The 12,175-nt window shown below is 36.0% G+C and overlaps 1 protein-coding gene across 2 annotated transcripts; it reads right to left on the bottom strand.

The window, feature by feature from the left end:
* Positions 1–1,993: 1,993 nt before the first annotated feature.
* Positions 1,994–6,225, bottom strand: LOC130983258 (probable beta-1,3-galactosyltransferase 2). Of its 2 annotated transcripts, none has more exons than XM_057907471.1 (12): positions 5,987–6,225; positions 5,699–5,840; positions 5,118–5,211; positions 4,568–4,629; positions 4,268–4,479; positions 4,116–4,179; positions 3,649–3,721; positions 3,422–3,542; positions 3,100–3,187; positions 2,888–3,013; positions 2,650–2,759; positions 1,994–2,460 (listed from the first exon to the last, which is right to left on the bottom strand). In XM_057907471.1, the coding sequence occupies exons 5-12, from the start codon at positions 4,407–4,409 to the stop codon at positions 2,312–2,314; spliced, it is 873 nt and encodes a 290-aa protein (XP_057763454.1). In that variant the 5' UTR covers positions 4,410–4,479; positions 4,568–4,629; positions 5,118–5,211; positions 5,699–5,840; positions 5,987–6,225; the 3' UTR covers positions 1,994–2,311. The 2 variants fall into 2 exon arrangements, with proteins under 2 accessions (XP_057763454.1, XP_057763461.1); XM_057907478.1 differs by having other exon boundaries at positions 4,268–4,387.
* Positions 6,226–12,175: the final 5,950 nt, after the last annotated feature.

Raw genomic sequence — 12,175 nt, 5'->3', positions numbered from 1 at the left:
CAAAGAACAAAAAGAGGCAGAAAACTTGATATTCTTAGGAATGTTAGTAACAGTGACAGATCACCTCTTCCATATGATTCTTGTATATTCTTTTATTTTATTTTATTTTTTGGATGTAGAAAAAAGCACCAATCAATAAACATCATGAAAAATTAACATGCAGTGCAGCCCCCCCCCCCCCCCCCCCCTTTCCCTCCCTCTCTCTTCTTCTCTTCCTTTCTTCTCCTTTAATGGATTTATGGTAACTAACTCCACTTAGTGATGTATCTAACTTCCTTTAAATGTGGAAGAAAGTTGTGAGGTGTTTTATATTCTATTGAAAATTGATGGAACTCAACCTAATGGTTCAACAGAAAATCCGTGACATGCAGGCATACTCAATCAACACACAACAATTACTGAGACTCACAAATTTTTTGGCACCAACCAACCACTGACTAATTTTGCAAAAAGGCAAAAGCTATTTTGAAAATTGATATAACCCCCTGTGACTGTGAGGGCCGGGAGGGAGGCTCATAAATATGAAAACCTGGAACCTAAACTCAATGTCTTGTCTAACGTAACTGCCTTTTATTTTCTTTTGATTATTCAAAATATGCCTTTCTCCAATCTCACAATTTAATGTGCTCCCTTCCTATTCGCTGCTTGGTCGTTGCCACATTAAATGCCTCCCTTAGAATCTCTCTCATAAGAATGGACACACCCATCAAGCCTTAGCTTCTTCACCACTCTTTCTTTTCCTTCTCCTCACTCATAATGCAACCACTCACGTAAAACTTTAAACATTTTCCTCCTCCTTCTTCCTGGATCTTCCCTTGCATTGTATTGGACATATTTAAGGGTAAGTTTTTTCTCGTCACAGATTAATAATTAAAGTTTTCATTCGAGAAAGAGCAGGATCATTGGCGGATCGGATCGGATTGGATTCGAGTTGCATGCAGTAATTATTAATAACTTGGGATATTGGTACGGTTCAATCAGAAGGCGGCACTTTGTAATACAAAAGCTCCGTGTTATTTGATTGAGCCGTGCCAATATCACATGTAAGTATGTAACTGATATCTCTGCCAACTCAGTTTCTTGTATCCGTGGCAAATTGGCGATCGAGCTCACAATGAAAGGTGGTTTTAGCTTTTGTTTTTTGTTTACGGTATACATATTATTGAATCATATGCTTTAATTTAATTTGAGTTCATGAGCAGGAGTGAAAATCCACATGAGATGTGAACGTACGTACGTCAATGAACGACAGTAGTGAGTAGACTACCACTAATTGATTCATTTCCTGTGCAGATTTTATCTTTAGCAAGTTGGTTTAGGCGGAAAACTATTCTTAGCAGATAAGCAAAATCATCAATTTCGGTGCACAAATATTGCTTCTTTTTTTTCTTTTTTTTTTTTCTTGCTTCTTTGTGGATGGTACTGCTGGTAGGGACTTCTATGGAGGGCAGATCAAGTGGCAATTTAGTAGAACTTTCTTTTCTTCTTTTTTTGGATAAAGTTGAATAAAAAATATTATGTGCATACTAAAATTAGTCTTTATGTGTATAAATACATATATTATTTTATATAATTTTAATATATATTTTATATTTTAATTAACTCATTTGATAATTGCTTTTTTACGTAGACATAGCATAGTTCAGATTGAATTATAGCAGCTGATCTTCCTCTTAACTGCTTTTTTGTTACTTTTAAACAGGTTAAGGACAATGTTAAAATCTCTTTGGAAATATTTCCTCCGGAAAGGTCCTTAAAAGAGATCTCTAAGTATAACGTGTTATAAATTGGGTGCTCCTATAATCAATTCTCTAACCTGAGTTGTTAACCAGTGATCATCTCTGTTTAACCAGTGATTATTTCTTTTTGGAGTCTCTTTTTTTTTTCAGGGTTTAGTACTTTAGTTCATACTAGAAGAATTAAGGATCTGATAGCAAGTCCTTCTCTTGTAGACTATAATAACAACAATAATAACAATAATCGACCAAAAAAAAAATAATAATAACAATAACACATATATGTAGACTATAGTGATTTATTGGTGAGAAGCAATTATTATTTAGAGTTAGAGATGGCAGAGAACAAGAAATATATATATAAAGTCCTCCGGCCATTACTAAAAGAATGTGGGTTGGGTTGGGTTGGGTTGGGTTGGTTGGTCATACAACTATACTCTTTCATTCTCTTCTATTCTCTTCTCCAAAATACTAAGCTGCAAGTGTTGACTATTGAACCTTCTACTACTAGCATACATATTATGTATAAGTATCTGCATGCTTCATTCATATCTTCTTCTCCTTAAGGTTTCATATCAAAATGTTGCAGTCCACAGGGCATTTTCATCCTCGCCGCAGCGCTGGTGAACCACCTTTATTCTCTCCACAGACCTGCAAATCCCACTGCATCTCCAATCGAAAGTAGCTATACACATGTTGCCTGCCTGTGCTTTCCACTCACAATCTGCATCAACCACCACTACTGCTATTATTACATTATTTCAAACTGTCTAACAACATTCAGATTCAAAGTTTTCATTAGTTCTTCTGGTGCTTTCCGAAGAGCAGAGGATCAATGATGATATATGGTGCTATCTGTCACAATTTTTATTAAAAATAAAATGTGATTATAATAACAATCAAAATAGCATACCCGGGGGTGTGCCGCAGCACATTCTCCTGTCATCGATATGCTCCACGTCTAAACCAATGAACCAAGATCCCAAAGAAACATCTTCATTTGCGTATTTATGCAGCACGTCCCTGCCATTATAAGCCAATCATTTCCTATGCTAGTTAGTTATCCCAAATTGCAAGCTTGTCCTTGTTTATACGCAATGAGGATCTTGATTCCACTTTTAACAGTTCTCAGCGACGAAAGCAAAACTTACTGATTAGTTGATATATAAGTAGCCAAATCTTGTGAAATGGCATATAGTTGTCCGGTAGCATGACGAAAGTACTTGTTTCCTACCTCACCAAACTTCCAGTATTCAGGTTCATGATATTTCACTCCCCTGTGGTAAAACAGTTACACTAGGAAATGGATTTGAATTTAATTTATCTGAAAAGTAAAAGCGAAGCAAAGCGAAGCTTTTCTTACTTCTGAGCAAGCACAGGGCCGGATTTCATGCACCCAATATACACTCGAGGTTTCATACGGTGCATACTCAGAGTCAATCCAAGTGTTGCTGGGAAGAGAACAAGATAAGGAAAATTAAGAAAATGATTCATGGTTATAAAGATTCTCAGATTTTCCCATAGAATGCCCTTTGATTTTTATTTTTTCCACTTTCTAAAAACCTTTAAAAAATAAAATGCAGAATAGAAATTTCCATATCTAGTCTTAATTTGATAAAATTAAGCCAAATGTTCCTAAAGTAAAATTGCAAATTCAAAGTTCTATAGGACTATTTAGTATTTACCTAAATTCACATGGACATCATCATCAACTTTGACATAAAAATCTGCATCCCACAAAGCAACAGCAGTTGAAAAATAGGTCTTTGTCTTTGCTGATAGTTCGAGATAGCCCTCAACATGGTTCTGCATAAATATGGATGCATTTTTTTTTTTTTTGTTAGTAAAAATAAGCCAGCACAAATTATAGCCTTATACATTTAAATGAAAAAAGATAGGAGAAATAGATCACCAGCCTCAAAAAGTCGCCATGAAGCTTCTCCTCTGCTTCTATAGCTCTATCAAGAATGCCACCTGATGTAGAACTATAGATAAAATGGCTAAGTGTGGTTGATTATTTAACAGCAGAAGGAATATTTTCAACTAACCACATAGGAATTCATCATATACATTATCCCAAAGGTTTCAAGATTTGTCATCGATTTGACAATAATTACTTATCGATTTCTTCATTTAACACAATGTTCTCATATTATATGCATACTACCAATCCATAAAATACAAAGCAATCACGTTAGATATTAAATAGACACCAATGCATCAGAATGAGAAAGAAACAGTTCAGTTTGAAATAAGTTGATGCTAAGGCAACAAAACAAAGTTCTAAGGAGCAAACACATAAGAACATAACAGCAATGGAATAATCATAAATAGGTTAAAGCCATATGACACTGAATATTAGGACACACTGAATCTGACCTGTGACCTATAACAAAACGTATGACTATGCCCTTTTCATCCTCCAACTTCTTTCTTTCCTCAACTGATGACGTTCCATTTCAAACCATGAATCAGATACAATGAATAAGAAAGGAAAAACTAGAAAATGGGCTAAAATGTCACTTGATCACCTTGTGGCATCCAAGTTGCACGAACAGAATCTCTTCGCTTTCGGCTACTAAAAGCTGTATTGATCCCTATAACCATGAAACATTTTTTCCTTGAAGTTGATTCAACTGTTTGTGTGTTTCCTGGTACATGAGAACCATTCATAAAAAATTCAGAACTCTACCAAAGGTAACTAAATATTCACTCCAAAGCCGATATTGTCTTACTCTGTTTCCTGCAATTCGTAAGCAGTGTTTAGCATCAGATTACTTTTGATAGGTATGTAAGAAAATTCACAGCAAACAAGAAGGGGCTTAGCTTACCTGATGACATGTTGTGTATTTGAAACTTCGACTTGACTGTAATTGGAGTTAGGCTTTACAACCTTTGAACAAAGACAAATGTTATGAAAGAAAAGTGTCACCATCACAGATTTTTCCCCCTAAATAACAAAAGATGCAGCAAGAATTCATAAAGCCTGAGACTTAAGTATAGAAATCTAGAGTTACATATGGCAGAGAAAAAAATTCTACTTGAACAAAGCTTGACTTTCATCGCAGACTTAATATTTAAAACAAAGTAGAGCCATTACATGACATTAGACTGTCGACAAAGCAACAGGTCAACCCTTGTGGCACAATCTTGTATCAAAATTAAGCACTCTGAAATGAATAGCTTCAAGCCCAAAGGGCTTTAACATGATGGAATATTATAACAAACCAAATCAAGTTCACCCCCTACCACTATATACAAATCTAGAAAACTAAGATCTATTAATAACATTTTAACCATTGAATTATACGAGATGTAAGCAGCACAAGTAGGTAATGACAGAATTAGAGACTAGGGTAGAGGTAAGACTGACAGACTTACTAGATTTACATTACAATCCTCAGAGTTTAATTTTAGCTGATCAAACTCACTAGAAGTTCTTGATATTTCTTTAAATTCAGGCGTCAACCACATCCTGTTGCGAAATTAGTGGTTAGCATTATACATGTAGTGATTAGTTTACTTGAGGTGCAATGTACTAATACAAATAGATTAAATTGAACAATGTAAAACAAGAATGCAGGACCAAAATCAAAGGAGATGAACAAATATCCATATTATTTCTTTTGGTAAACCAATCAAAGCTCAACATATTGAATGCACTAGGTGTATGATCCATGACATTGACCATGCAGTTCAGATACCATAGATTATATTCATACATTAGAAACAGAAAACACAACCGACACCGATTCAGAGCAAGCTTCTCTAAATCAATAATGCAATTTCCCTAAAAATATCCTTGCAACCAGGAAACAAAAAAAAAGTGATTATTTTTATGGCAAACATGGCGAATTCTCATATTAGAAGCTTAACCCATTTGCACCATAAGATATAGAAACTCTCGGTCCCTAAAAATTAAAACTTGATGCTCAAATGTAGATACCCAGAAGCTCAAGTACCTATTGGAGAAGAACATTCCAGCACAGAAGCTTCCCACACAAAGAAAAAGAGCCCATTTTCTATGAAGGACACCCCTTGCATTCACTTCCACAGCTCCACCCTTGCTCTTCATACTCATTTTTCTCTTCTTTGCTTACCTCACTATCAAATAAATAAATAAATCAGGCAAGGAAAGAAAATGCACAAGAAGAAACAAAGATTAAACAAACCGCAAAATGTAAAAAAAAAAAAAAAAAAAAAAAAAAAAAAAAAAGAGAGAGAGGAAAAAAGAAAGATGGAAACTTTACAGGTCGTGTGGCACAGAGTGCCTTTGGGGTAAGTGAAGAAGACTAAGTTAGAAACCCTTCTTATTCTTTCAATGATAAAGAACCGAAACTGCTCTTCATCATCAATAAAATTTGAAGAATTAACTTGTAACATATAAAGGTAACAGTTAAGTGCTTAACACGGTTTTATCAGATCTTGTTCTCTCTCTACCTTCAGTTTTTGTTTTCACCTGAAAAATCTGCTGTATGTTTCCTTCAACATTTTTTCTTTTTTCAGCTCAACTCGGTGTATATACTATATAGTTCACATTAAAAAAAAAAAAAGTTTCTTTTTTTCTTTTTTTTCTTTTGCATGCAGTAATTAGAATTGTCATACGAGAAAAAAAAAAGAGTTATTTATTTTGCTTATAATTTGCCTAGGGAAAGTGTCGGTAAAGTAATTATCACTGCAAATATTTATCAAGAGAAAAATTTGTTGAATCCGAGTTAAGCCCCACTTTGGTCCCTGAGATTGGCGAGTTGCACTGAATTAGTCCTCGAGATCGCAATTGCACTAAATTAGTCCTCCAGATTCGGAAAAATGCACCACGTTAGTCCTTCTTCCAATTTCTGTCACCGGAGCACGGACGCCGTCAGTGACGTGGCCAGTTCTTGCCACGCTGGACAGAATGAGACGAGGTGGTTTCTAATTTGGCGCTAAACACCCTTTAAACGACGTAGTTTGTATGTGATGAGAAATAAAACGTTAGGCACCCTTTTTTTTGTTTCTACTCTTCGTCTTCTACTTCTCCATCAGTGCAGAGAAAAAAAAGTTTCTCTTCCATGAGTGACCCAAAGTAGCAACAGGTGGCTGTAATAGGGTTTCTCGAGACCATTGGGACACGACGTTCGCTATGCAGTTGTCGGAAGAGTACGTTTGCCACTACAGGGATCTTCTGTGTCATCACTGAGGTTAGTGAGGATGAAAATTTTTTTTCAAATTTAATGGAATGCTGTGATGTGTGTTAATTATGGTTAAGTGTTTTGTATATTGTCAGTTCACAAATTTTAAAGCTGATTTTGTGTTAGGATTTTGTTTTGATGTTTTGTGGGATTGTGTTTAGGGGTTTCTTTTTATGCTCTGTTCCAATGGTGGAAGAATCAGCACCCATTGAAGGCAATAAGCCCACTGCCCTGGCTGATAATACTTCACCACCCAACATCACAGAACCAACAAATCCTGATGAAGCTGTCTACGACAAAGAGAGAACAGGAGTTACAGTAAGATATCACTTCAATTCATCTCTACTATAGGAAAAAAAGAAGGTTAATTGTGATTGTAGTGTGATGGTTTCGATTTCAAATTGTTGGGATTTTTAGTTGCCAAAGCAATTAAATGCCCTACTTGAGGTTGTTAATCCTTAGATTGATGATATAATTGAGTTCGAAAAAGCTAGGCAATGGAAGGTAATTTATTTACATACATGTTATTGGTCATGAGACCCTTCATTTATGCAGCTATAATTGTTGCGTGCAATGTGATTATAGAGACCATGGAACAACAAACTTATTTTTGTTTTAATCATGGTTCTGTTCAAAATTACCGCACCTAGGGAGAATATTACATAAGGATTGGAACTCATTTTTTTCTTTTTTCAGTAGTTTGTACTTATTAGAATGACTTATCTGAATATCACTTTTTTGGGGGTGAAGGGGCTTGAATTGATACCGTCAGAAAATTTCACTTCAGTCTCTGTAATGCAAGCTGTTGGCTCAGTCATGACTAACAAGTACAACGAAGGATATCCTAGTGCAAGATATTATGGTGGAAATGAGTATATCACTCATTTTTCTTCTTTGTATTCGTTCACCTCTCGATAATTCAACAAACACAATAATATACAGGGGCTAGCATTTTGGATTTTATTATTGGACTCTTGCTTCTAGTCCAATTAAAAAATTATTGCCTTTCTTGTTATGTCTAGATTAGTTAATTAATGTTTGTTGGATTGCAAGTGTTTGCTGGCTATTTTTCTGGGTTGATAGCTACTTCAATTGAGCTCGAAATCCCTGTTTGCATATTATGCATGCCATATGTTCAATGAAATGCTAATGTGAAATTGTTTTGTTTAATTCTTATGTTTAGCCAACATTTATCTTAAATTCTATTCTTATTAGGTATTATAATTAGAAATTGTGCAATTTTATGGATTGAATATAAATAATCACATACATAGTTACTTGTTCTTTGATGTTGTTAAGCAATTCAACTTGATTTTCATCAAGATTGCCACTTTTGAAACAAGACCTGTGTTAATATGATTATTTTTTTGTTTTTGTGATGAATAAGTAAGCTTCTCTACTCTTGAATGGATTATGGTTGTGGTGCTAGGCAGAAAGACTGTGTCAGAAACGTGCCCTCGAGGCATTTAGGTTAGATCCAGCTAAATGGGGAGGTAACTACACAATAATTATATTTGGTATACCCTTTTATTTGGTTTGTTGATTGCACATTATTTCATCTTGTTGGTCATTGGCCTATTGTTTTAATTGTTCTAAGCTTGCAGGTGGACATGATCTATTCATTGTGATTACCTTTTTTTTATTTTTTTTCTCTTTCTACTTCTACCACTTGAGGCACACGAGTTTTTGTTCAGAATTCAGAAGCAGCATTTAGGTTGAATTCTCTTATAGACTTTTTGCTGGTTAAATTTCAAAATGAATGCTCATGAGCTTTCTTGATATTCAGTAGATTCTTTTAAAATATTTAGGTGTCAATTTTTCTCATATGTTATTACCCATAAACTGCAGTGAACGTTCAGCCTCTATTTGGGTCTCCTTCAAATTTTTAAGTTTATACTGCATTGCTAAAATCTCATAACAGAATCATGGCACTTGATCTTCCTCATGGTGGACATCTTTCTCATGGATACCACGTATTTTCAATTTCCATCATCCACCATTTCCTGTGATAATGAAATCTATCAAGTTCATGGATTATTGGTAATTTCTTTTGGTAATTTCTTCAAGGATTAGATAGAAATCACTTTGTAGTTATTCATAAAAATTTAATGCTTTTATTACATATCTATTTATGTATAATTCTTATTAGTTGAGACTTTGTTAGGGTTAGCCTCTGTTGTGGACCACTGGAGAACAAGGCGGCAACCACACCCACACCACTCTGGAACACTCGATGCTTTACTGGTTCCTCTGGAGATCCTTCTGTTTGATCACCGGAAACTCTGGCTCCACTTGCACTCATGATCCTAAACCCAAAAAGCTGCACAGTGAGGAAGAAGACGAAGAACCAGGAAAATTGGGTAGAAGAAGAAGAGGAAGAAGTTAGGGCAGAAATCTTGGTTATAAAAGGGGACAAGGACTAAATTGGAGCTAATCAAATTTATTGCCATGTCATCTAACCGTTGCTGGGTCCAGCGTGGCAAGAACTGGCCACGTCACTGACGGCGTCAGTGCTCTGGTGACGAAAATTGGAAGAAGGACTAACGTGGTGCATTTTTCCGAATCTGGAGGACTAATTTAGTGCAATTGAGATCTCGAGGACTAATTCAGTGCAACTCGCCAATCTCAGGGACCAAAGTGGGGCTTAACTCGTTGAATCCAGTTGGGATGTGAAGTGGGATCCCACTCGAGTCTTTTTATGTAAACCATGTATGCTATATTTGAAGTCTAACTATATAATTATGAGTTATCTTATCTGCTAATAGTATCTATTTAATTTGTAAGCTTTGCACTATCATAATTTCTGTCTGAAAAGGTAAAAGTAAGCTATGCTTGATCTTATTGAAGACAATGAGCCCAAAAAAAGGGATCACGTTTCTTAGAAAAAAGTTACTTTTGTTTAGCACTTAGCAGGAATAGCAATATGATTTATGATATGATAAATCAAGATTCACGATGTTACATAATCTAATCTTCACTATCTAAATTTATATGCACACACTAGTTGGTGTCATCGTGAATGAATGGCAGACAAAGCAGCAGATAATATTTAAATTAGAAAAATAAAAATTATTGAATTTTGTAGGAAATAATAACTTCAAGAAAACTTTTTTTTGTATTTTTTAGTTTGTATATGATTTTCAATATAATCATTTTCAAAAAATAGTATAATATTATTTACTGATATATGATGCTCAAGAAAAACAATTTGCTCTTGACGAATTCATTTTTTGAAAATAAAAAAAAATATATAAAAAGAAAAAGAATTAGTCATGGACCATCCCGAACGAATTTGTTGACATTCCTAGTCATGGCGAATGAATTTGTTTTTTTTTATATATAAAAATATCATCAATTCCGAACGAATTCTATTGGTCTTGATATTTCTGAAAATCACTAACATTCCCATTTTTTAAAATTTCACCTCCCAATAGAATTATTTGAATTTTTTTTAACCATTTGTTGGGCCTTGATACCTTTTCTTTCTCTAATTAAGTAATTATAATACAATCATCTTGGGTTGGTTGAGTGGTTAGCTCACTCGTCTGTTTAAGCAAGTGTTGGAAGTTCGAATCCCGCCTTGTGCATGCAGCAACTCATTGGCCAGTGGCAGACCCAAAAAAAAATGAGTAAAGGACAAATTCGTCCCTGAGGATTTTTTTCGCGGACATTTTCGTCCTCCAGGGTTGGAAAATACGGTAATGTCCCTGACCCTCCAGAAAACTGGACATTTTTACCCCTCTGTCATAGTGTCTCCGTTTAGCCCTGACGGAAAACGGTGACGTGGCTCGGTGGCGCTGAGCTGGCCATAACGGGATGCCACGTTGGCTGGGCTTTATAAAAGAGGACAAATATGTCCCCCGAGCCCAAAACGCTGCCGTTTCTCCCCCATCCCCTATCTATGAAATCCTTGAACCCTAATCCCTCTGATGCAGTCTAAGAGTGAAGCGGGTGAAGGAAGAAAGGGAGCATTGCGACCATGGCATCCAAAGGAGTGTCGTCAAACTCGAGAAGAGGCCAAGTTCCAAACGGTAATGATGGAAAAGAGGGTGTGTCACCAAGGTGCTTCTGTGGAGAAAACGCAATCCTGTTCATGTCGAGGACCAGCAGCAATCCGAACATATTGTTTCTTGGATGTCCGTTTTACAAGGTAAGCAAAGGAAATCTGTGTAACTTGGGTTGTGTTAGGGTTTATCCTCAATTCCAACCTTTTGTGAGCCTTGAGGATTGATTTTGTGCAGGTAAAACAACCATGCTGCAAGTTTTTTTTGTGGCTGGACGAGCACGTAGCCGGTCTTGGAGCTGGTGTTACAAGGTACCTGGGGCAGGAGCAAATTCTGCATGGTGGAGAGCATCTCAGGATGAAAGACATGGAAAACAAGATATTGTTGTTGGAGAAGAGGAGAGAAGTGTTAGAGGTTAAAAAAAATCGAATTGGGTGGAGCATATATGTGATGTTTGTTGTCCTGATTTTTGCTTTATTTAGTTGCAAAGAATGATGTAAGATTGGTAAAAATGTTGTCAATGAAATGTATTAATCGTTTGTGCATCTGGAATCACCTTTGGTCATGTTTGTGACTATGTTTGTATGTAACTAAAGTTCGAAAAATCACAGGAAATAAAAGTGTCAACAACTGATATTTAGAATGCAAAAGTATACATTCATCATGTAAACTGACATCAAAATAAAAGAATGCTACCATTAACATCTCCTTACTTGAGAAGTGCTGTTTTAACTCAAAATAAAGACCCAAATCAAAAAAAGGAAATTGTATCTAGAGTTTATGGTTGTCAGTTACATTGGGTCACAGGTAAACAAAAAAAAAATTCATAATATCGTCAGCCTTCACTCATGTTGATTCCCTAGATGCTGGGTCAGCATGTGTTGTTCTTTGGGAGACTTCCTGAGCTTCTGCTTCTAAGGTTGTGCTAGACTGTCCTTGAAACAGTGGTGCCGGTGGCCTGAAGATCTTCTGTTTTGGTCTGAATTTTGATGGTTTAGGGTGAGAAGTCTTGCTAACCATCTCTGGAGCCTTGCCTGGAGCATTACATGCAGGGGTTGGCCTTTGGACTGGTGGCCTGAATGGAGTGACTGTTGGGACCGGAGGTGCTACCACAAGTGTGGATCTAGTAACCATGCGTGGGGATGGTGCAGCAGTTGCATGAGTTGGTCCTGCTGCACTCATAAACTGCAACCACGAGGAGAGCAAGTAATGGGAAAAAATTAAATCACATCAAGTCTACCATCAAACAACAAGGTATATCAAA

The sequence above is a fragment of the Arachis stenosperma genome, chromosome 1 (genome assembly GCF_014773155.1).
Source record: "Arachis stenosperma cultivar V10309 chromosome 1, arast.V10309.gnm1.PFL2, whole genome shotgun sequence".
Classification (NCBI taxonomy): domain Eukaryota; kingdom Viridiplantae; phylum Streptophyta; class Magnoliopsida; order Fabales; family Fabaceae; genus Arachis; species Arachis stenosperma.
This window is presented reverse-complemented; position numbering and strand designations above follow the sequence as displayed.

Coding starts and splice junctions, on each gene's coding strand:
- LOC130983258 (XM_057907471.1), bottom strand. CDS start 4,409: ATGAATGGTTCTCATGTACCAGGAAACACACAAACAGTTGAATCAACT. Junction 4,180..4,267: donor TGCAACTTGGATGCCACAAG/GTGATCAAGTGA, acceptor GAACGTCATCAG/TTGAGGAAAGAAAGAAGTTG. Junction 3,722..4,115: donor CGTTTTGTTATAGGTCACAG/GTCAGATTCAGT, acceptor TTTTATCTATAG/TTCTACATCAGGTGGCATTC.